Source organism: Cryptotermes secundus, unplaced genomic scaffold (genome assembly GCF_002891405.2).
Source record: "Cryptotermes secundus unplaced genomic scaffold, Csec_1.0 scaffold836, whole genome shotgun sequence".
Classification (NCBI taxonomy): Eukaryota; Metazoa; Arthropoda; class Insecta; order Blattodea; family Kalotermitidae; genus Cryptotermes; species Cryptotermes secundus.
In genome coordinates this window covers 1,626,487-1,649,705 of record NW_019729223.1, presented here as the reverse complement: position 1 = coordinate 1,649,705, position 23,219 = coordinate 1,626,487, and the positions used below count along the sequence as shown (strand labels likewise).

Genomic DNA, 23,219 nt, shown 5'->3' with positions numbered 1-23,219 from the left:
AAAATGCAATGGTTACAGGATCCAAGTGAGTTAAATAGGGATAATCTGAACAATATAAGACGTGAAACCAGCAGGCATTTCAGGAACAAAAAGAGGGAATATCTGGAAGACAAAATTGATGAGCATGCAATGAACAGTAAGAACAAGAACATTAGAGACCTGTATAGAGGAATAAATGACTTTAAGAGGGGTTACCAGCCTAGCAGTAACTTAGTGTTGAGTGAGAATGGTGATCTGCTTGCAGATTCCCACAACATTTTGAATAGGTGGAGGAACTTCAGTTATTGAATGTACATAGGGTCATAAATTCATACAGCTGAGCTGTTAATACATGATCCTAGCCCTTTTGAGGTTGAGAGTGCTATTGCAAAATTAAAACGGTATAAATCGCCAGATAGTGATCAAATTCCGACAGAACTTATTCAAGCAGGAGGTGAAATATTACATTCCACAAATATCCACAATCTAATTACTTCTATTTGGCATAAGGAAAAATTGCCTGATCAGTGGAAGGAGTCTATTATTATACAAGTTCACAAGAAGGGTGATAAAACTGACTGTAGTAATTATCGGGGGATATCACTGCTATCAACTTCATACAAAATTGTATCCAATATTCTTCTCTCAAGGTTAAGCCCATATATAGATGAAATTATTGGGGATCATCAGTGTGGGTTTCGACGTAACAGATCAACTACAGATCAGATCTTTTGCATTCGTCAGATATTGGAGAAAAAATGGGAGTACGATGAGACAGTACAACAGCCATTCATAGACTTCAAGAAAGCCTACGATTCAGTTAGGAAGGAAGTATTGTACAATATTCTGATAGAGTTTGGGATACCCATGAAACTAGTTAGGTTGATTAAAATGTGTTTAAACGAAACGTATAGTAAAGTCCGTGTAGGTAAACATTTGTCTGATAAATTTCCTATCCAGAATGGTCTAAAACAAGAAGATGCTTTATCGCCACTCCTTTTCAACTTCGCCTTAGAATATGCAATTGGGAAGGTCCAGGGAAACCAGGTGGGATTGAAACTAAACGGGACACATCAGTTGTTGGTCTACGCCGATGATGTGAATCTACTGGGTGATAATGTAGATACCATAAAGAAAAATACACAAACTTTAATTGACCCAAGTGAAGGGGTTGGTATATGTTACTGTCTCGTCACCAAAATGCAGAGCAAAATCATGACATAAAAAGAGGAAACAGATGTTTTGAAAATGTGGCACAGTTCAGATATTTGGGAACAACGATAACAGATCGAAACCTGATTCAGGAGGAAATTAGGAGGCGATTGAACTCGGGTAATGCTTGCTACCATTCAGTCGAGAATCTTTTGTCTTCTCGTCTGCTGTCAAAATACATAAAAATTATAGTACACAGCATTATAATTTTGCCTGTGGTTCTGTATGGGTGTGAAACTTTGTCTGTGACATTAAGGGAGGAACATAGACTGAGGGTGTTTGAGAACAGGGCGTTGAGAAGAATATTTGGACCGAAGAGGGACGAAGTGACAGGAGGTTGGAGAAAACTGCATAATGAGGAGCTTCATAACCTGTACTCGTCTCCAATTATAATTAGAATGATCAAGTCAAGGAGGGTGAGGTGGGCAGGGCATGTAGCACGAATGGGGGAGACGAGGAATGCATATAGAATATTGGTGGGAAAGCCAGAAGGAAAGAGACCACAGGGAAGACCAAGGCGTATGTGGGTGGACAATATTAAAATGGATCTTAGAGAGATAGGAATTGATGGTATAGATTGGATTGATCTGGCTGAGGATAGGGACCAGTGGGGGGCTCTTGAGTAACTGCAGAATTGGCGGCTCCTCAAGAATGGCTCAGCTCCATGAATAAGTATGTAAGTTAGTATGATTTTCGGGATAGTAGCGATTATTTACCTAAACAACATTAATCAATAGAAATCTCTATAATAGAGAGGAAGTGTGTTTTCTGTGAGGTGAGAACCGAATTTGTATGTACTATTTAAACGAAGCTCAGACTCCAGGGTGTTTTCTACTCGTGACTTTGTTAGGAGTCAGTTATAATATTACTGTTTTTTAAAGGAGATTTTGAGCCTTTAGTTAGAACGATAATTTTGTCAGATCTGCCAGAGAAGCAGCATTTGTGTTCGCACAGTCTTCCCCATGCATAGTCCTGCAAGACGAATAAACCTCGCGATTCATTCTCATGAGGAGGAAGAGTAATTGTCTGATTTTGCAGAAGAGGATTCGCTGGTTGGTGTAATATGAACAATATGGCCCAGAGCCATAGTTTCTGGTGGCTTGTGATGTAATACTTAACCTTTCTCTAATCCTCTCCGTCTTGCAAGAGGAACTGATACTCTATGGATCTAAACATGGAGATTGTAATGGGATAGACTTACCCATATATAGAAGTTACATTTGCAAGTCAAGGAGATCCGGGCGCAAAGAATTGTTCATTTCTTGTTTTGTATTCCATTGTATATAGCATGTATTTATGCCAGGTCAAGGGAAATATAGTTTTTGAATGTTTCTGAAAGACATGGGTTTGTTACCTTTGTACATCTGAACTTTCAAGAATTATTTATATCCCACTCCATACAGACCTGTAATAAAGACAGTTTTATCTAATGATCATATAGGCGCTCGAATATGTAATAGGTTATTTCCAATCGAGCAGTTACTTGATGGTCTTATCAGAGTTACTTAGAATACAAAGACTGATTTCTTATTATCCACGACCTGTTTAAATTAGAAAAATATATTATGACATTTTGGAGAATATCAGAAGAGACACTGTTCTAACTGTTCTTTGGATCACCCAACCTACTATAAAATGTGTACTGGGGGCTCTCCCCGGAGGTAAAGCGGCCGGGGCGCGAAGCTGACCACTCACCTCCAACTAGTGCCGAGGTCAAGAAGATGTGGATCTATTCATCCACTCCCCATACGCTTTAATGGCGTAATGCTTAATGAGTTAAGCACAGGGACAACTTTTTACCTTTTATTATTCTAACTGTAGAGGTTATATAGCGCCACGGACATCGGAACATAATCACGAAGGGTGTATATGTAATTCGGAAGGAAGTCATAAGCCATTTGAATGTGCTATCACAGTATTCGCACGGAGCCAATGAAGAAAATAACGAAGAATCCATATTCATCATAGACTGTAACACTGGCAGGGTTCGAATCGAGTAGCTCTCGGTAAGAAGATTAGTTATGGCTATGCCAACTTGCTCGGACTTCTTTGGGATTTTATGTTGTGTCTCTTCTGTGTATTTGAGGTTTCCGCAGGGTCAAAATGCACTCTAAGTACGACAAATGGACGGCTGTGTCTAGATTACCACTTCCACTACTTCAAGCACATTCTAAAATAGCGGCTTAAACTACAACCCGGTCTCTTCCAGGTCCTTTCCGGTTTTTTATTCGCAATGATTACGTCTTTCGGCGTCAACGGTGGATGGAGCATCTATGAATAAATAATAAAAGAGGAGAAACTGTTTAAATTGCAGTAGGATGAGTAGTGTCTTTCTGACGTCAGTGTGCTCAGCTGGAATCTCTGGTGTAATCTTTACGGAGCCCAAGTCAATAGGAAGAAAGTAAGGCTATCTCTGAACTCCGCGGAATTGCAACCCAGAAGCCCGCATTCTTCACGGCCATCTCAGTGAAAGCCTCAAATCCAAAATCCACCGTAATGTCTTGGTATATTATAAGCAGTCACTTCGCTTCTATGGTGGGGTCAGTAAGGATAACAGATATGTCACCCCCTCCGTGGTCTATTGATCAGCGTTCCTGGCTACAGATCCAAAGGTCCAGGTTCGATTCCCGGCGCTACCAGATTTTTTTCTGAGAAGTTGTGTGTCTGGGACGAGGTCCACTTAGCCTCGTGTTGATAACTGAGGAGCTATTTCAAGGAAATAGCGGCTCCGGTCTAGAAAACCGAAATTAACGGCCGTGGGGATTCGTTGTGCTAACCACGCGACACCCTCTATCCACAAACGTTGGCACTAAACTTCGCCGACAAGCTGCGGTCGCTCGGTCGGCATAGTTCACTTTCGGACTAATTCACGGAGTTTGTTTTTTTTTGTCCCCCCCCCTCACAAAACAGGATCCACGTTAACAACTGAACAGCCGCGGAGGTACACGACGCCTCCTTTGAACCTGAAACCTACTGTGGTTCTTCTACTGCTTTATTAAAAACAGAGAGTGACTGCCATTGTTCCATTGCCTAGTGTTTACTGTAGTACTGGATATTGTTCTTTGTCGCAATGTCCAGATGGACGCTGGGGCCCACCAAACCTCGTATCCAGTGAATATGGGGATTTCTTGCTGCTGGAAATAGCGATCGGCTTGTGAAGTTGACCACTCAGCTGCATGTAGCACCTAAGTTAAGAATGCGTGGAGCCTTATTAGTTCCAGCAACATATACTCTTTTATGACTATGTGCATAAGAACACGGACCGCTTTTACGTTTACCATTTTCTGCAGCGGAGATGGAATTTATAATAAACCACGACTCATTAAGTTAATAAATAGAACATAGAATTGTTGTTATCACGTAGTTGTAAATGTAATAAATAAATAAATAAATATAAGTCTTTCTCTAGATCTGTTCAGGCTTTCGTCTGAATGTAACGGTTAGGTGTAACACTCGTCTCCGTCTCTGATGCAACACAAACCGTTCACAGTCTCTCCTTTTTTTAATTTAATTAAAATCACATTTAATTGCAACATGTTTCGGCCTTACAAGGTCATCTTCAGGCAACTGTTTACTAACTGAACCTGCCGCACTGCACCAGTTCCTATGTCAGTGCATCCCATGCTATTGCATATCGTCCTTCGCACTAAAATGTGTTTGTCTGGGAATGAACACTCTTTCTAGGCTCCAGGTTATTTCAGTTTTGTAGCGTCCATGTTATGCCTCCTTCGTGTGTAGTTCTCACAAGTCTACCGTGTGGTTGTAATGGCATTTTATAATAAAGGAGAGACTGAACGGTTTGTGTTGCATCCGAGACGGAAATGAGTGATCGAGTGATGCATCAATGCAACAAGATGCCGAAACATAATATTCTCACAAATGAGGGATTAACGTGACTAATATAAAGGGTTCTAGGTTAGACGATAGGATTTATTGACACTTCTATTACAATTACAACCAATTATACCAGCTCACAGACAGTGACTGTCTTAGACAAGCTCCGTTCCTTTCTGGACCACGAGCATCTTCTCTTCCACCGCTACGAATGACGAACGAAGAATCACTGCTCACTCTCACGAATGAATTGAACTATTTTATAACTTCAGGGCGAACCATATATGTTACTATGTCTTACAAGTCCTCTGTTAATCTTTTTCTTTTTTTGTGTGTGTGTTTAGTCGTCACGGTAACGAGCTCATCGAACCGTTGCCCAGCAACTGATTATTCCGGATTGTTATTACGGAAACGTGTGTTAGACAGCAGTTGGTTAGAAATAGATTATTCCGGCTTTCAGGCGTCATGTCACAATATTATGCGAGTTATATGCATCAGATACATAACAGTTTAAAAATATTCTTACAACACTGGAAGGCCAAATTTGTGCGTCGCGGCGGCAGTAGCTCAGAGTTCTTCATTTCTGTAAACTCTCACTCTGGCCGGAAGTGCTCCTTGCTTCACCAATTAATTTCCATGTAGCATGAGTACCAGAATTTTCTTGTTGTGCATGATAAGTGACCCTTTCTCTTTCATGATAATAATTTTATGTTCGCCTTCGCAGTGATACATATAAGTATGTTCCTTTCTTCAGATGCATGTACGTGTATATCGCATTGAAATTTATTATTTAATGCATACATTATTTGTATATAATTAATTGCAGTAACGATTACTTCACTCGCACTTGTGAAATCATGGGCGATATCAGACTGCGAATTATTAGAAATACAATGACATAGGTAAGTTGCAAAGGGTTAACACATACAGGCGCACGCCTTTTTAACTGGAGATTACATATCTGCATATTATTAGCTCAGCAGCAAAAGATTGTATCAGTAAAACCTCAAGTTTCAAATAAGTCACACATAAGACTCATAAGGCTTGTGTGTTATGTAATCTTAGGGATCTGTATGTAGTGTAACTTATACAATCAGTGAAATCATCAGTATATGATATACTTGAATTGCATCTAACATTTTATTGCAAGAAATATACCGTGATAAAATGTACGGACAACACCATTCTTCCTGGGGGGTCAACTCATGAATACATTATCTCCGTCACAAATCACGCTCTTTCCAACTCCCGATACTGGATGTCACGCTTTGTCAATATTGTATATGTGGGTGTCGTCAGAAATTAAAAATGTTATCGAAATTCTAAATCAATATCGCCTCTAGATTTCTTTCTCGTGCTACGGAGATGTGATATAAAATGTCGTGTAAATATATTATTTAGTAAGCAAACAGTGGTATCATGTTCAGTTTAGCGAGGAGAAAGGTGGGTTTGCTTGAATACATGTGCTTGAATCATAACACTGTTTTCATTTAGTTAGCAGCAACGTTTGCTGCTTTGTTTAAGTTTCAAATTTGAACGTCTTTCAGATGCTCACACTTTTAGGAAAGAAAGAATAAATGCCTGTAGGCGAATGCTTGCATTTGTCCGTTTTTGTGACTACACATTAGTCTGTCGCTTACTCCTGATAACTGCTCTTAGTTTATGAATCCCTTGACAAGATCAGTAAAATATTCTCTCTTGGTATCTTCAACAAATACTGGAATCTGTTTATGACTTTTCTACAAAAGATTTACATAGTACTGTCGAAATACAGCCTCCTACTACAAGGTGAGTTATTTAAATGAAAACCAACATAGATAGAACCAAATTAATTATAAAATTAACGTGTAAGGGGGCTATCATTAAATACTGAAAAGTGCATATACACATTAAAATATTGTGACTTGACGGCTGAAGTCCGGAACAGAGGAGCAATAAGAGACGTCCGTTGCTGAGCAACGACTTAGTAAGCAAGTTTCCGCGGCAACGGATACGCAAGCAGCAATAGATAAATTGTTGGCAACGATGTTTTCTATTCGGTTCGTGCAAACTTGTTATAAAGAAGAGTTCAGTTGAGAAGCGGCAGTCGAGTCCGGAGTTCCAACTGAGCGGTTAGTTTAGAATTTGGCTCAACAATGAAGACGGAGAAGATAGCGCTATGAGTTCAAGTGTACTAACCAGAGGGCCACGGCGCAATCACGGAAGCTGAAGAATCTCCACCATGTTAAATCTGCTGCCAGGAATCGGCTAGCGGAGACTGTAATAGAACTGAGGACACTAGTATGTGTTTCAGTGATCTGTGAAGTGTAGTTCCGAGTGATGTATACAAATGGTCAGTAAATCCATTCACCAATCCATACCCCGTCTATATTTACACCCCTAAAAACGTGACAATATGAATATAATATTTCTGTAAATAGGATTACACATACATGTGTAAGAATATATTATGACTTTCTTTATATCAACCTCGTAGAATACACTGAAGCAAGAAATTACAGGCATAAAATTTTAACTTAATGTCAGTAACAGAAATTTTCGGTTAGTCACACATAAATAATTAGGTTACATTTATTGATAAATTATTGACACATAAATTCCACATTAAATTACAGACACAGAGAGATTCTGCTACTATATTCGGATATAATTGTCAATTTTAAAATAGCAGTCTCGTAAATTAAACGTTTAATTTGAATATGCGAAAATTGTTTTGACTGTAGAGTATAAAAATTGCATATCAAACCCATATGATATCCTGTTGCGTGTAAACGAGTGTCTAGTGGTCTTTCATTCCTGAAATCAGAGCTGAAGGAACCGGTTTTACATCGAAAGAGTTAGCTAGTGTCCGTTACTGCCATCGTAAAAGTCAGTACAGTGTTCCTGAAGCTACTTGCCGGCATGACAGCAAAAGGCTTTTCGAGGCACGGTTTCCAGTCTGTCTCACGTTGTAAAGAAGGAACTATGATATAGGCATCTAATTGTTACGGCACGTCTAAAGATGTTTATTTGCAGTGTAAATATAACGTTTTTATATGCCATTAAAATTGAAGGGACGTGGCAATCATTCATATTTTTCGTTATTAATTGAATATCCTGTATGAAAGAATATTAAATTATTTTTTTCGAAACATCCCGTATTTTCGTGTCGAAACATAACGGAATGAAACATAATCAGATCTGACTTACATTGCGAAACCTCTGCTAAGTACGTTGTAATGCAAATTATTTAGTGGATAAAGGGAAAAGAGAAGCTAAGTATGGCGCTAATTATGAAATATATGTAAATTATAATGCCAAATAAATTTAGTGGACCGATAATACTAGCAGCAGCATGCGGATAACCGTTTCGTAAACGCCGTTGTTAGATTTTTATGTTGTGAATCTTCGGGTTTTTTACCATCATACAATAAACGTGGGTTTTTTTTACTACTGTGTAATAAAACAATCGAAGTCAAGTAAAAACAATAAGTCAGTTTTATTGTAGCAGTCACACTACAAGTTTCGGTCGCTTTTGATCACCATCAGGTGTGCATGAATAAAACAATAAATATATTACGTTTTATGCCGAATTATATGATCAAATGGATCCATTTTTCAGCTTTATAGACCATAAAATTTTTTTTTATTTTGGGATGAATACACGAAAATATGTATGCAAAATTATAGAATTATCAAAAAGTGTATATGTTTATATATAAATGTATATAAATGTCCAGCCGCTCTGTGTCATCTGTACAAGAATGTATACAACAGACTTACTACAACCCCTAGTACAGTATGTACCGATCACAGTGGCCGCTGAAATGTCTTCACCCGGTCTAACACTGACATTGCGGGTTTGAATCCCACTCAATACATGGATGTCTGTGTGCATTTATTCTGTGTTTGTGTTGTTCTGTGTGTAGGTAGCGGCCTTGCGACGGGCTGATTCCCCGTCCAAGGAGTCCTACCGATTGTGTAAATATTAAGAAAGTGAGAAAGCTGCCAAGTTCAAACCAAGGGCTGTAGAGCCATAGATAGATATCAAAGTAAAGTAAAAGTAAGTAAAGTAACAAGCCTTGGAGGCCCATAGGGTTGTGAAATGTTGAGAGTCCCACATTTTCTAGACACTCGGCCCATAGATGGCGTTAAGGTTGTCAGCCTTAGCGCCGGCCACCCTTTACCCCCAAGAATATTCCTGGTACTCATTTCTGTTAGAGGATGAGTCGACCACAGGACCTTAGTGGGGCTAGAAGGATTAGGTAAATTGAAAAAAAAATCCACTTCATCGGGATTAGATACCGCGACCTTCCGACTTGTAGCATAGTGCCTCAAGCAACTACCCCACCGCTTGCCCCCGGACTGTACAGTATCTAAGACAAATTATCTACGGATTGCCGCCCTCTGACAATCGTTCTAACATTCAGTTCAACTGCTCTGTTAACAGGGACGATTCATTGTATTAGCGCCTCTCACGGCGTCTCGTGTAATCTAATGTGTGTCCTCTTCATCGTAAGGAGCCGCGTCCACTCAGACCCCCTGTAACAAGCCCAACAACTGCTACTGAAAACATCCGCGCAGTTTCCTTGTAATATCATTTTTGCAACGTTCCTTCCTTACATTAATCTTTCTGATCTTAGGTTTCGTTTCATCTGTTGTGACAGCTCAGACAATTCCAACAGATGGAAAACACAGGATATAATCTAAAAACTATAATGATTCATAAGAAAATAAAAGGGTTTCAGACTTGCCGTATATATAAGCCTCTTGCTATTATTCAGCTTTCATACCCGACCGCTTGTCTTCAAACACTATATCATTTAAGTACAATATACACATATCATGGAGGACGAGTTTCGTCTGCAGGAGCAAAGTCATAAGTTATCTTATTTCAGCGTTCAGTAATTTTGGTTATTTTGTATAAGGTACAGGAGGTGATTATAAAGGAAATCCTATTTTGGTAGTGTAGGGGATTCAATTTTTTTTAACGGAAGAATTTTGATTCTGAGAAGGCACGGTAATTTTGAATACTCTAGAAAAAAGACAAGAACAATTCTGTGCAGAGTCAGAGTTTACGAAAAAAACAAGAAGAAAGTTGGATGCCTCTGTTTCTGGAGGTGAGTGGCCAGCTTCACGTCCCCGCCGCTTTACCGCGGAACCCATTAGATGGGAGGTTGGGGGACCATAGAGCCGGTCTGAACGAAGTGGAGAAGAAAAAGTTTGTGACCATACTGGGACTCGAATTCCGACCCCTCGCCAGCCCGTAGCCAGTGGCTATACCGACTGCACTATCCCGGCTCCTGTAAACATTTAGGACGAACATTATTTTTCTGGACATTATCAATCGTCCTTCTTTTATCTAAACGCGGTCCTGTTCATATTTCAGAACATGTCCGGAAAGGTGACACTTGTAATAATGTTTCACTGTCACAAACTTTTAGATTTTATTTATAAAAAAATACGCACGCCCCTCAAATCTAATTGTGAATTATAAACCCAAATTTCGTTGCACCCTGTCTCCTCTCTTCTGCGTCCGCGGTTTGTACAATAGACACGCTGAAAATTTCCAGTCCTTCAATGTAAGAAATACCCTAGGGACGTAATAAGATCCCATCCTACGCCCAGACTTTCACCATGCACAGGGATCTTTCCGACATGGAGGAAGAGAGAGAGTGTGTCTTCTTTTTATTATGGGCTTAAGTGAATAGATTTCTGTTGGTTGCTCAGAGGCATGAATGCCTCGTAATTGTAGGGTATTGTCACCATAGCGATGGTGGACCGATATGAAACTGGCAGCGTTTTTATTTGATACTTGAGAAGGTACACACGACAGCGGAGGAATTAGCATGCCGAACTGGTTCTACGAAGAAGTCGAATGATCAAACTGCATGGATCCTACCCCACATTCTCATCTCGTTGTTTCCTTTCTTTACTGTAGGGCTTACATTGTCTCGTAGTTTAAACTACGGTCAGTGTAGCAGCTACGTAAGAATACACACCTGATGATGGCCATTTAGGGCCGAAATATGTAGTGTGTAGGAAGGGAAGAAGAAAGAACTACAATTAAATTGTTACACTTAAGACGGAGTTTGTCTCATATATATAAAATCTTTTTTATATAAATTAACACTGCTGGAAAGAGTTTTTTTTCGAATTTGTCAGCTAATTGTTAACCTTTTTTCTTCCTGAAGGCAAAGACAATAGAGTAATGAGACCACTATGCTTTCTGTGTATGTTGGCTCCTGTGTCACCTCGTTAACAATTTGGTGGATTTACACGAAATTTGTTATAGAAGTTGTGCCATTGGAGGGCATCCCAACACAGTACTTTTTAATTTCCTGCAACCAGGAGGTTGAGGGTCACGCGGTAGCGAAGTCGGTTGAGGCACTTTGCTGCAAGCCGTAAGGTTGCGGGTACGATTCCTGATGTGGCCATTAGATTTTTCAGTTTACCTAATCGTTCCGGCAGTCCTATGGCCCTGGGGCCGACTCAGCCTCTAACAGAAATGAGTACCAAGAATCCTCCTGCGGTTAAAGGGCGGCCGGCGCGTAAGGGTGACAACCTCACCGCAATCTGTGAACCGATTTTCAATAGGAAACGTTAAGCCTCGACGCCTCACAGCCCTATGGGCCTCCACGGTCTCTTACAGGGATAGAAGTTACAGAGGTTATATCGAATGGTTATAAGTGACGGGTAAGTAAGCCTAACAATGTGAAAGAAGCTGTGATTGTGGTCTGTCCCACGGTATTATCCCGGAAAGACTGAGGATAACAAAGACAAATATCTGGTAGTATAACAATTAGGTCGAAATGACGGAGTTCGAGTCGAGGTTGGGTCAAGAGTTTTCTCTTCTCTGACTCTGGGCGACTCTGGAGCCCACACAACCACCTATCAAATGGGTACGGGGGCTCTTTCCCAGGTAGTAATCCGGCCGGTGCGTGAAGCTGATCACTCACCTCAAGCTAGTGCCGAGGTCAAGAAAATGTGGATCTATACATCCACTCCCCCATACGTCTTCATGGCGTAGTGTCTGATTAGTTAAGAACAGAGACAAATTTACCTTTTTATAACCATTAGGTCGAATGAGTGTCGGGAGTTCAATTGCGGGGGCTAAGGCGGCATGATCTTGAAGCACATTTCGTACTATGTCTAGTAATGCGGTTAAAGCGTCGTCAACATTACCTTAAACATTTGTAGTTGTATTAATACATGATTTGTTGCTTCTGGAAGATAGTTCTGATGATGGTGAGAGTGGTGATTGTTGCGATAATTACAGTAGGGCTACACAAATAAAGATGGCTTAAGCGGTGATGCTTCCCAGTTGCATTCGGGAAGTGCCCGTTTCAAATCTCGTACGGAGCACCGACTGCACTGCATTAAGGTTTTCTTGGTTTACCTCCTTCAGATAATTTTTGGAATTCTTTTCTTTCTCTCCTCTCGCTCCCACTTTGGAGCATAGGGCTGATTTCTCAGTTTCATGGCCATTTTTACAGACGGTAGGACTTCTTGGGCGGGTGATCAGCTCGTCGCAAGGCCTCTACCTAAATACAGGACAACGCAGTCACAGAATAAACTTGTACACACACACACACCAAACATCCATGCCTTGAGTGGGATTCCAACCCACGATTCCGGCTTACGAGCGAGCGAAAACAGTTCATACCTTAGACCGCTTGGCTACTGTGACCGGCAATTGTTGGAATAGTACCTTAAAATTAGACAACTCCCGCTTCCTTATCATTTTATCATCATCATCATCACCTTCGGCAAGTTAACCCTATTTGAGCTATGGGTTTAAATATAGAATATTCTGCCAGATTTGTCTTGAACCAGACCATACGGTTTCCACTTCTTTGGATTTCGAAACAATAATTTTGTTACAGAGCAAGGTCGTTAGCCTTGCGTCCAACCCCCAACCTGGAAAACCAGGTCTCTTTGTTTATATCTCCCATTAACAGGGTGGCCCGGTTTTACACCCAGGCACCGGGTTCCCTTTTGGTCGCCTTCTACGAATTGCAGGGCTACGGTGGAGCTATTCTAACCCGCCTCCACACGGGGTTCCTCATCCATCACAATTTATTATTCTCTATTATCCGGTTATTCGATGGTAATTATTTCGAATTACTGGCAGTATCGTTAAATAAAATACAAACTACAAAAAATATGTCTGACAGTAACAATAATTCTTGTTATTTTCATTCTAGTAATTCGCCTTTCTTTAAAATTTGGACATAGAAATGAGAAATGTCTTAGTGCTGCCGTGTAGTGTCGGGAAGGGGTTGCTGGCCAAGACAAATACTGATTGTCCTTCATCTGTTACTGTGGTTTCTTCCACACGTGTAGTAGCAGAACTGAGACAGCCAGTAGTGGCTCCCGACGGTACTGCGGTCATTTATTTGTACAACAAACATCTACCTCGCTTCAGCACACATTGCTTACACTTTTCATTAAACTGCAGCTTAGCTGAGACAGAGAAATGAAGTCCTTACGACAGGATAATTTTTTTGTTAACTAGTGACTTTTTTTAATATAGTTCCATTTCTCTTTTATTTTAGTACTTCGTGGTTGTGTTATGTGTGAGTACACTTCTTCTGTTTAGGTAAGTTTCCTTTCCTCGGTGCTAATTTTGACAATCTTAACGATTGTAAAACACAAAACGAGCTCCGAAACATGGTCGGGTCGGTTAGTACAAACAGATGGGCGTAGTTCATATTATTTACTTCAGGCTGTAATAAGTCTGGCTACCTTTCGCTTCTCTTCATATTTAAACACTGCTTTAAGCAGCTTGCTACGAGATAAAGCTACTGCCTTTGTTTCGGAGCGTAGCCGGTTCAAATTCCGATTAAGGCAGTGTATGCTCCCCCCCCCCCTTGGCACTACAGCCCCAGTGGGCCTAGGCCTACCTCCATGAACTTCTCCGTTCACTTCGGTCTTTCTAGATCTTACACATTCGGTAGGCTCCTTGGGCGGGTGATCAGCTCGTCGCAAGGTCTCTACCTGCACACAAACACAGAAAAACACACACACACAAACTAAACATCCATGCCCTGAGTGGGATTCGAACCCACGATCCCGGTTTCCAAGCGAGCGAAGACAGTACATGCCTTAGACCGCTCGGCTACCGTGACCGGCATGCTTATTTTTACTTCCCTCAAATTCTCTACGCCTTAAAATAAACCGTGAGCACTAGCGGATAAGTCACTCAGTATAGTGACCGGCAGCGGTGTAGTGGACTAGTTTCCGTTTTCATCAGGGGAAGGGGATCTTTCTCTTCCTCGCCATGTCCTGACAGCATCTGGTCCCACCCTCTCTTCACTCCTTTTGGGGAGAAAGTTGCCGGAAGTTTAAGCTTAACAGTGGCCTTAGTTTGGTGCCGAGGTTAAAAGTAGATGAAGCTACGTCTCCACGCCCTCACCGAACCGAGTGATCGGCAAATCTGCTTTGTAATCAAGAGGCCCCTTCTTCAAATCTCGGCTCGGAAGTCAGCTATCCTAATTGAAGGTATTCTTCGTTTCCCTCAGTCCGAGGCAAATAACGGGATGCTTCCCCAAATTCGGCCGCTACCGTTTCCTTCATCCTTTTAAATTCTTTATGAATTAGTGATCCAGTCACTGGACGTCGTAGGCCTATAGCCTGATCTACTGAACCCGTCGCTAAATAAACCTCTCCTTCATAAGTTTACATGACGTGCGTCTTACGTGAACCTAGGAACGAATCTGCTTTACCAGTACGAGGTGCTGTATTCCCATTTCATTACACTTTCAGTTTATGTGACGATAATTATCATTAGCGGTTGTTATACAGCTGAATTCGACGCCACGTGACGAAATTACTCATTTCCTTCACAGTGTTTGTTTCACCGTTCGTAAACATACATTATACATGAAAAATGCGATAATACGATAATCGAAGTTCATGCTCGGATTTCAATGCAAACGCTGTTTCTGAACGATATAGACATTTAGAATCGTTAACTGGGACAGACGGGCGCTTTCGGAAGACTTTTCGTCGGGTGTTTTTCTTTGTCTAAGAATTTACATTTAATATAAGAATAATATTAAAATGAATAGGGTGAAATAAGGCTACATTGCGTGGATGTCTACGAGATTCATCTGGCCCAGGAAAGGGTGCAATTATCTGATCCTCTCGTCCGTACATGAAAGAAATGAAGTTTGTTTGAAATCGAAATATCTCTGTATCTTACCGTCAGTATAGGCATAATGAATAATAACACGTGAAATTTCACTCTAGAACAAAGGGTTACGTGAAGTTTCACTTTAGGGCAAAAGTTTCTTGGATCAGGATCACGAGTTACTGGAAGTTTCACTATAGTACCAAAGGTTATGCAAATTTCATTCTAAGATCAAGTGTTACGTAATGTTTGGCTCTTAGAACCAAGGGATAGATGAAGCTTCACTCTATGACCAAAGGTTGCATGAAGTTTTGCTCTAGGACCAAGAGTTGCGTGAGGTTTCATTTAGAACTCTGTACTTAGAGCCAGTTGTCTGGGCGCCCGACGCAGAATCTTACGTTAATTTGCAATTATTATGGAACTACCTCAAGAGGTTAAACACCTGAAAGGTTGAAGCATTTAAGAACTGTATCTACGAGGCACATGACAACGAATTAATAGAAGAGCTATACACCAACGATCCAGTGACAAGAACACTGGACAGAACATGGCCCCAAGACATCATCAATCAATAAAATAGACTACATGTAGGAGAAACATCACTGGATGTTTCCCTTGCAAGCCAACCAACTACAACACATATACTTAATACTCTAAAACGATGTAGATTGTAAATAAGCATAATAATCATAATAAAAAAGTCTACGAGGCGACCTGTGACATGACCTCCATATCTAATTTCACTATAATTGTTCATGTTTAAGCTACAGTTAGATGCACACTGAGACTTCCGCGGCCGGTAAATTTTTTTTCTAATAAAAGAGCCTCACAAAATCTGAGCAAATTCTAATACCGTTGATCCAAGCTATTAATTTTACACCGAGATTCATCTTTCAGAATGCATACAGTCAGCAGGGGTTTAGGGTTTGTTGTCGTGTGGTTTCCTCGTAACTAATTTCCCAGCATGAAGTTTATTTAGACAATATTTAAAAATTCAGCTTCATTGACAAAGGGAGCACAGGAGTCTCCATTACAACACCAACCAGTTAATAATATTCTTTAGGGAAATATAGTTTTCCATTCCGGCCATCACATGAAACACGCGAATATACTGTAGAAGGAAAAAATTATCTTTCTTATACTAAAATTAGCAAACTGCTTGAAGAAACTGAACACTCCTTGTAAAACGGTTATCGAAGGTACCCTTTGAAATAATGATAATGTTATTTGATGGATGATATTGAGATATTCTTGTTTTATGTTCAGCATAGCGTTGTAAATTGCGTTTTTATTAGCAATAAACTTTTCCAATTAAGTAACAACATATTTCATACGGCGAACGTTCTTCCTGTCAGCATCTGAGTGAACTCACCGTTTTATGGACATACTACAAACTTTCGGCCTGCTGTTTAATGGGCATTCTGTGTACTGAAGCAGACACGATTACGTTCTTGTGCAGGTGGAAGATAAATATAAGCTACCTTTTAATTTTCGAAAAGTTTCCTGTTCTTCTACTGGACCAGGATCATAGTGACCCACTTGAATTAAAGATCCAGTGTTCTTATACAGAGTGTAATTTTTGTGTTATTTGTAGATGTAAGTATGTGTTTTCAGATGTAAATTTCCTCGCAGGTAAGTAAGCTTTAGCGATCACCGTGCTGTCTCTTTGCCTGTTTTTCTTCCTTATCAGTTTTTGAATGGCGGAACCAATCTTTACGAAATTTGGTATGCGGATCATCTGAAGGGGGCACTTCATAAATCCCTCCAATCTGTTTGTGTGTATCCTCTTATCGTTACTAGGCAAAGGCTGGGTAAAAACATTACCGCGGCAACGAATACACAACAATAGAAGAATTGTTGGACGCGACTTTTCCAACCGGTCCATGCTGTATCAAAGGCAAATAGGCAATTAGTTTTTCCTAGAACTTCCTGTATAATTTTATTTTATTTCATCATAAAAAATCAAATGTATCAAGTTATTTTAGTGGCATTGGAAGAAAGGTTGGAAAGAAAGAATGTTCTGGACTATCACATCTGAGACTGGTTGTCATAATTGAGGTAGGTTTTCTTGGACTGTTTATGACAATACTATGCTAAATTCAAATTCCTGCTCTCGTGTAGATAGGAAAAATCGAAGCTGAAGCCTCTAATGTTCGATCCTTAATCTCACAGTAGTGTCAGCCTCATTCTATGACACATACAGCATATAAAAACAATAACCTTCTACGATCAGCAGACGATATTGACGTCCAGGAAATGAAGTTCTGTTCATTTCCTTAATTTGGGAAAAGGACTAAGGTCTCCTTGTTTATTGCAGCCACAGTAACAATCTTATAGTTTATATCATGTGGAATTTCGAAAAGAAAGACGACTCTGTGCATTTGGAGAAGGTAAAAAATGTCTTGATTTGATGGTAAGTTACCTTTCCATCATTTCCCGTTGGTGTCTAAGAAAAATAAAACACTGTAAGCTGAAATTCAAAACCTGTGCCTCCAGAATACGAAGTAAGAATACTAATCACTACCATGCGACGCTCAGTAGATTTAGAGGAGAGGTTAGCTTCTTGCTTGAACTCTCTTTTCCCTCTGCGAAAGGAACTCCTATACTCATTAGGTGTAAGTTGTCGTGCAACGGACAAGCATATTCTTTCATAGTTTATAATGACGCTGTTTTACCTGTGAACATTATGTAGCGTCGATGATTTGTCCGTAATGTGAGAAATGTCTCTTGCAGGTTCGACGCGAGCAAGTCGACCAAGGGTGCGAGCAAGTTGCGCCGCGACCTCATCAACGCGGAGATAGCGAACCTGCGGGACCTGTTGCCCCTTCCGCCGTCAACAAGACAGCGCCTGTCCCAGCTGCAACTCATGGCACTCGTCTGCGTCTACGTGCGCAAGGCGAACTACTTCCAGCAGGGTCAGTAGAAATATGGCTTAATTAATTGTCAGATACGCTTAAAACAAGATCTGAGAACCGAGTTACCGCATTCTGATTCTAAATACTATACATATTCAAAAGCAAGTATCCGGCACACCCAGAGGTCCGGGTTCTATTCTGGCGCTATCAGATTTTCTGAGTAGTGAGTCTGGATCGGGGTCCACTCAGCCTCGTGAAGATAATTGAGGAGCCATTTCAAAGCAGTAGTAACTCCGGTCTAGAAAACCGAAATTAACGACCATGGGGATTCGTTGCGCCGACCACGCAACACCCTCTATTCGCTAACGTTGCCACTAACTTCGCCGACAAGTGGCGGTCGCTCGGTCGGTATAGTTTGCTTGCGGACTAAATCCACGGAGTACCGGCACACAGGAGAAACATAAATAAAATTATTGACTTTTTGGACATAATTCATCGTCCTGTATTTTATTTAATAACAATGCTTCGGAGACTGGACTCTTGTGTCCATCTTCAGGTAAAAGCGTGCTCAGTTGGGCCCAATCGATACAGCTAGTCCCCATCTCCTTACTACGGAGAAATATTAGGTTTAGAAAGTCAATAAACTTCGATTTAGAGATATAGTAAACATAACTTATGAAACATTTAATAAAAGAGTTCAGGAGCCATATAGAAAACGCTAGTTCAGGATATATATGAAAAGGTTAAATTCAAAATACATATACAAGCCATGAGACCAGAGGCTGTATATAATTCGTGACATGAATTATTGCCCTTCTGTCTAAGTACCTCTGGAAGCCGGATCGAATTGTGTTTTTATCAAATGTACAAAAAAGTAGTCCCTGTGCTTAACTAAATAAGCACTAAGCCATGAAGACGTAAGGAGGGGGTGGATGTATAGATCCACGCTTTCTTGACCTCGGAACTAGCTGGAGGTGAGTGGTTAGGTTCACACCCCGGCCGTTTTACCCCCTGGAAGGAGTCCCTGGTACCCATTGGATAGAAGGCTTGGTGGGCCTCAGAGCCGGTCTGGACGACGTGTAGAAGAGAAAATTCTTGACTCTGCTAAGACTGGAACCGCGACCCCTCGGTCGTCCAGCCCGTAACCAGTCGCTATGCCGACTACGCTATCCCTTCTGCATATCGGTGTAGGAGATAGGAAAAAAAAATATTATGATTGATATCTAATATTAGATATTCCAGAAGCGGCTTTCGGCTTTATTGTTAAGAGTCTCTAAGGGAGAAAATCCTTCAACACTCGTTCTAAAAAGCCTTTATACAGCAATACGAAGAGTCTCGTAAACGAAACTTGCAGCCCAGAAAACTGCTGTCTCCATCCATAATTAGGGATTGTTGCTGCGTCATTCACCCCCCCTCCACCTGAACAGGTGTGAATAGTCTTGCAATGCATGTGTGAGAATCCCTCCGACTTGGACTTAACTTTTATTTTAGAATAATTTTTTTATGTTACGCCTACCCCCCCACCCAATTCTTGTTCAAAACGATTTGTTTCGTTTTATTTTCGCCTTCATTTTCTTTGTGAGCGGAATCTGTGAGGAGATCCGTCTGTAAGTTCTGTATACATTAGCCGTATTTGCATCTCTTGCTTGTATGATTGATGACGATTTAAGAAGAGGCTGCAGTGTTTGTGGGGAGACGGACCGAGGTAATTTGTCAAGTTCCGAAAGTCCCGCGCCGCTCGCACTACCATGCTTATTTTATTTTTCATTTATTTTATTTGTGGGTGGAGAACCAGGGTAAGAAGTCTTCAGAAAGGTGCAAATGCACTGGACGTTACTAAGTACAGGAAGGCCTTCAGGCTTTCATGAAATTTTCTCATCCATTATTTAACTCTTCTGAAAGACATTATCGAATCCGTATCAGATTCTGGATTAGCTGGAAATCTGCTAGAAATAGAGTGAACCTTTGCTAATCCGGTTACAGTTAATACGGATATCAGATAATCCGAATTGAAATATGAAAAATTCTGTTCAAAATTGAATACATACTTCAAAAGACACATGGGATTTACGAACAAGAGGAATTAGAAAAATAGGGCTTTCGGACTGTGTTGAGGACAGCTGGAGCGCAAGAAAATACCCAAGATTGGCTTGAGCTGGATGACGGAGACTCTGGGTTTCAGTTTTTGACATAGGAAGAAATTGCTGCAGTGATTTTTTTTTTGTTTATTTCTATCATCGCTACCTATATTATTAAATTTTTCATTGTTCTTCTTTTGTCATTTGGGGCTTGAGCTATGGCGCGGCCATGAATACTGCTTTATAACAGTCTGTGCTCAAAGAGAAGAGAGACAAAATGGCCTCCTCTTTCTGTATTTGTTTCATTTTTACTCTCTCTATGACTTGACAAATATTTATAAGTCTGTCTGTAATTTTTACGCCATACACAAGACTGTCTTCTAAACCTAATATAAATATTCAGCCTAACAGTCGCTGGGCGCCTTATTCGCAATACGGCTTGTTAGGTTAGCATATACAAGATGATAACCACCCTGTAGTAAGAACTCATACCGCATTGACCTCATATATATATGTGTGACCAGGCTTACCATCTCGTAAGGAACATTGAAAGTCAATAAGAAATTTTATATCTTCAAACGACTGGACTGAACCAAACTATTAAAGTTATTTTAGTACATGACATTTTTATTACAATACAACAGTAGCGCAATACAATAACATAGAGTATTTTTATTCTCAATATACTTGACGTGTTAGATGTAAATTCGACACCTAAAATAACAAAGCATTTGGCATTTTTATTGTAGTTATTCGGGATTCGGGGCACGCGGTAGCGAAGTTGGTTGGGGCACTATGCTACAAACCGGAAGATCGCGGGTTCAAGTCATTGGATTCTTTTCAATTTACCTAACCCTTCCAGACGCACTATGGCCCCGGGGTTGACTCAGCCTCTAACAGAAATGAGTACCAGGAATATTCTTGGGGGTAAAGGGCGGCAGGGCCGGTCACGGTAGCCGAGCGGTCTAAGGCATGCACTGTCTTCGCTCGCTCGGAAGCCGGGATCTTGGGTTCGAATCTCACTCAGGGCATGGATGTTTGTGTGCGTTTCTTGTGTTTGTGTACAGGTAGAGGCCTTGCGACGAGCTGATCACCCGCCCAAGGAATCCTATCGAATGTGTAAGATCTAGAAAAACCGAAGTGAACGGAGTTCATGGAGGTAGGCCTAGGCCCAGTGGGGCTGTAGTGCCAAGGAAAAAAAAAGCGGCAGGCGCGTAAGGCTGACAACCTTGCCGCCATCTATATGCCGATTGTCAAGAAAATGGGAGAACCTCAACATCTCACAACCCCATGGGCCTCCACCGCCTGGTACAGGGACATCTGTACTTTACTTTACTTTACTTATTCGGGATTACTGGGTTTTGGGACTATGTTCCTCGTCCAGTATTCTAAAGAACGGAGGTTTAGGAGGGACGCGCTCTGTTTGTTGCGCTAGAAAGAGTTAAGTTCAGTCGCTGTTATGAATTGTTTCGCAGATGTCGTCTGCTGTAATTTTTTTTTTTTCTTTTGGCAGCGTGCCTTAACGACGAATTCGTAAATTTTGTTTCCGTTCCTTTAATCATTTCTGAACTTCCTTTTTCTGTATGTCTAATGCAGGTTCCGTGTGCAACAGAACGAGTGTAGGATTTTACAGTAATTCAATTCAGTTCATATGTATTTACGTGCAAACGTAAGAGCCCAGAGGCCAATTGCACAGTGAGCACAAGTAAAGAAACAGAACAACAAAACATAAAACATAGCAAAGTAANATAATAATAATAATAATAATTCAATTAAGATCAATTAATTACTTTTAATGTTCTTCTGTCTAGTTCTTTATTTGTTTACATGGTTAGCTGAACTGCCAGTGGCCAATTACAGAGTCAACACCGCGTGCACAGCAGTGTCCGATACGCGGAAATGTGTTTACCTAGCCGTTACCTAGAAACGGATTGCATAACCTAGTTGTTATATTGTTGCGTGTGTGTGTGTGTTACTTAGCAACAGCTGTTTCTGTGGCTCAACAGTTCTTGCATTACGTGAACACGCCACAACATTAACCTGGCACCTGTTACCCTAGATACTGAGATATCTCTGAAGTTTACCCTCTCGTACATACGATATATTGCCGTCTTATTACATACGTCTCCCCCCCTCTAGGGGATTAATTTCACACTAACATTTCTAAGTGTCTTGCTAAATGCAATACCTACCACTCGGCGCTACAGCCTTGGGTGAGCCTTGGCCTCCTCTACAACCAGTCTCCATTGCTCTCTGTTCCTCATCTTATCTATCCAGCCTTTCACCTTCATTTTCTTCAGGTCACTCTCACCATCGTCTAGCCATCTCATCCTGGGTCTTCCTTTTCTTCTTTCGGAATATATCCTTCCTTTTAACATTCTCTTTGACACTGCATTATCTTCCATTCTTTCGTTATGTTCTAACCATCTTATTTTCTGTGAAATCTTACTATATCTTTTCCTTTCAGTAATGTGTTTTACCCTTCATTGTATCTTCATTCATTCATCAGTAATCTGTCAAGACGACAGGTCCACAGTCTCTTCCAAAACTGTTCCTCCATTTAATGCGATCCAGAGCTTTCTCCTTCAAATGAGAATATCCTCTTCTGCCCCCAAGGTCATCCAGCATCTTCTTACGTCTTCTTCCTTGTCTTCTGGTCACTTCTATCCGCCCCTCTGTCCTTCCATCAATAACTTCTTTTAGAAGGCAGTTACTGTGTAAGATATGATCAATCAAATTAGCCCTCCGTTTTCTTAAATGATATAAACTCCGTCTCAAGTGCAAACAATATATTTTGTGTCTTTGATCTTGCTCCCTACACTACATGTTTCGGCCTCAGACGGCCATCATCAGGTGTATAACACTCACGTCGCTGTCACACTGCACCCAGTTCAAAATTTAACATCTAAAACACTCTCCCTGTCATTATCAACTTCTACTTCGTTGATAGCTGTCCACCCGTAGATTACTTCACACACGTTAATTTTGAGTTTATTGTAATAGCACCATAATAAAATCTTTAGTTCTAATTTTAAACCTTTAAATTCTTGTCCAAATTTTAAAATTTTAAAATTGTTAGGGTTATTCGCCCTGTGTTTGAAGTGCTGCAGCGGCTAGTTCTTGTTTCCACACTGTATAGGTGTTATC

At 40.7% G+C, this 23,219-nt stretch overlaps 1 protein-coding gene across 2 annotated transcripts in view; it reads left to right on the top strand.

Moving 5' to 3' along the window:
• LOC111865566 overlaps positions 1-23,219 on the top strand; it is a 566,968-nt gene that overhangs the window by 179,466 nt on the left and 364,283 nt on the right. For both annotated transcript variants that reach the window (XM_023853714.2, XM_033751867.1), the window contains exon 2: positions 17,873-18,054. In XM_023853714.2, coding sequence (XP_023709482.1) covers positions 17,873-18,054 — 182 coding nt within the window. The remainder of the gene's footprint in view (positions 1-17,872; positions 18,055-23,219) is intronic.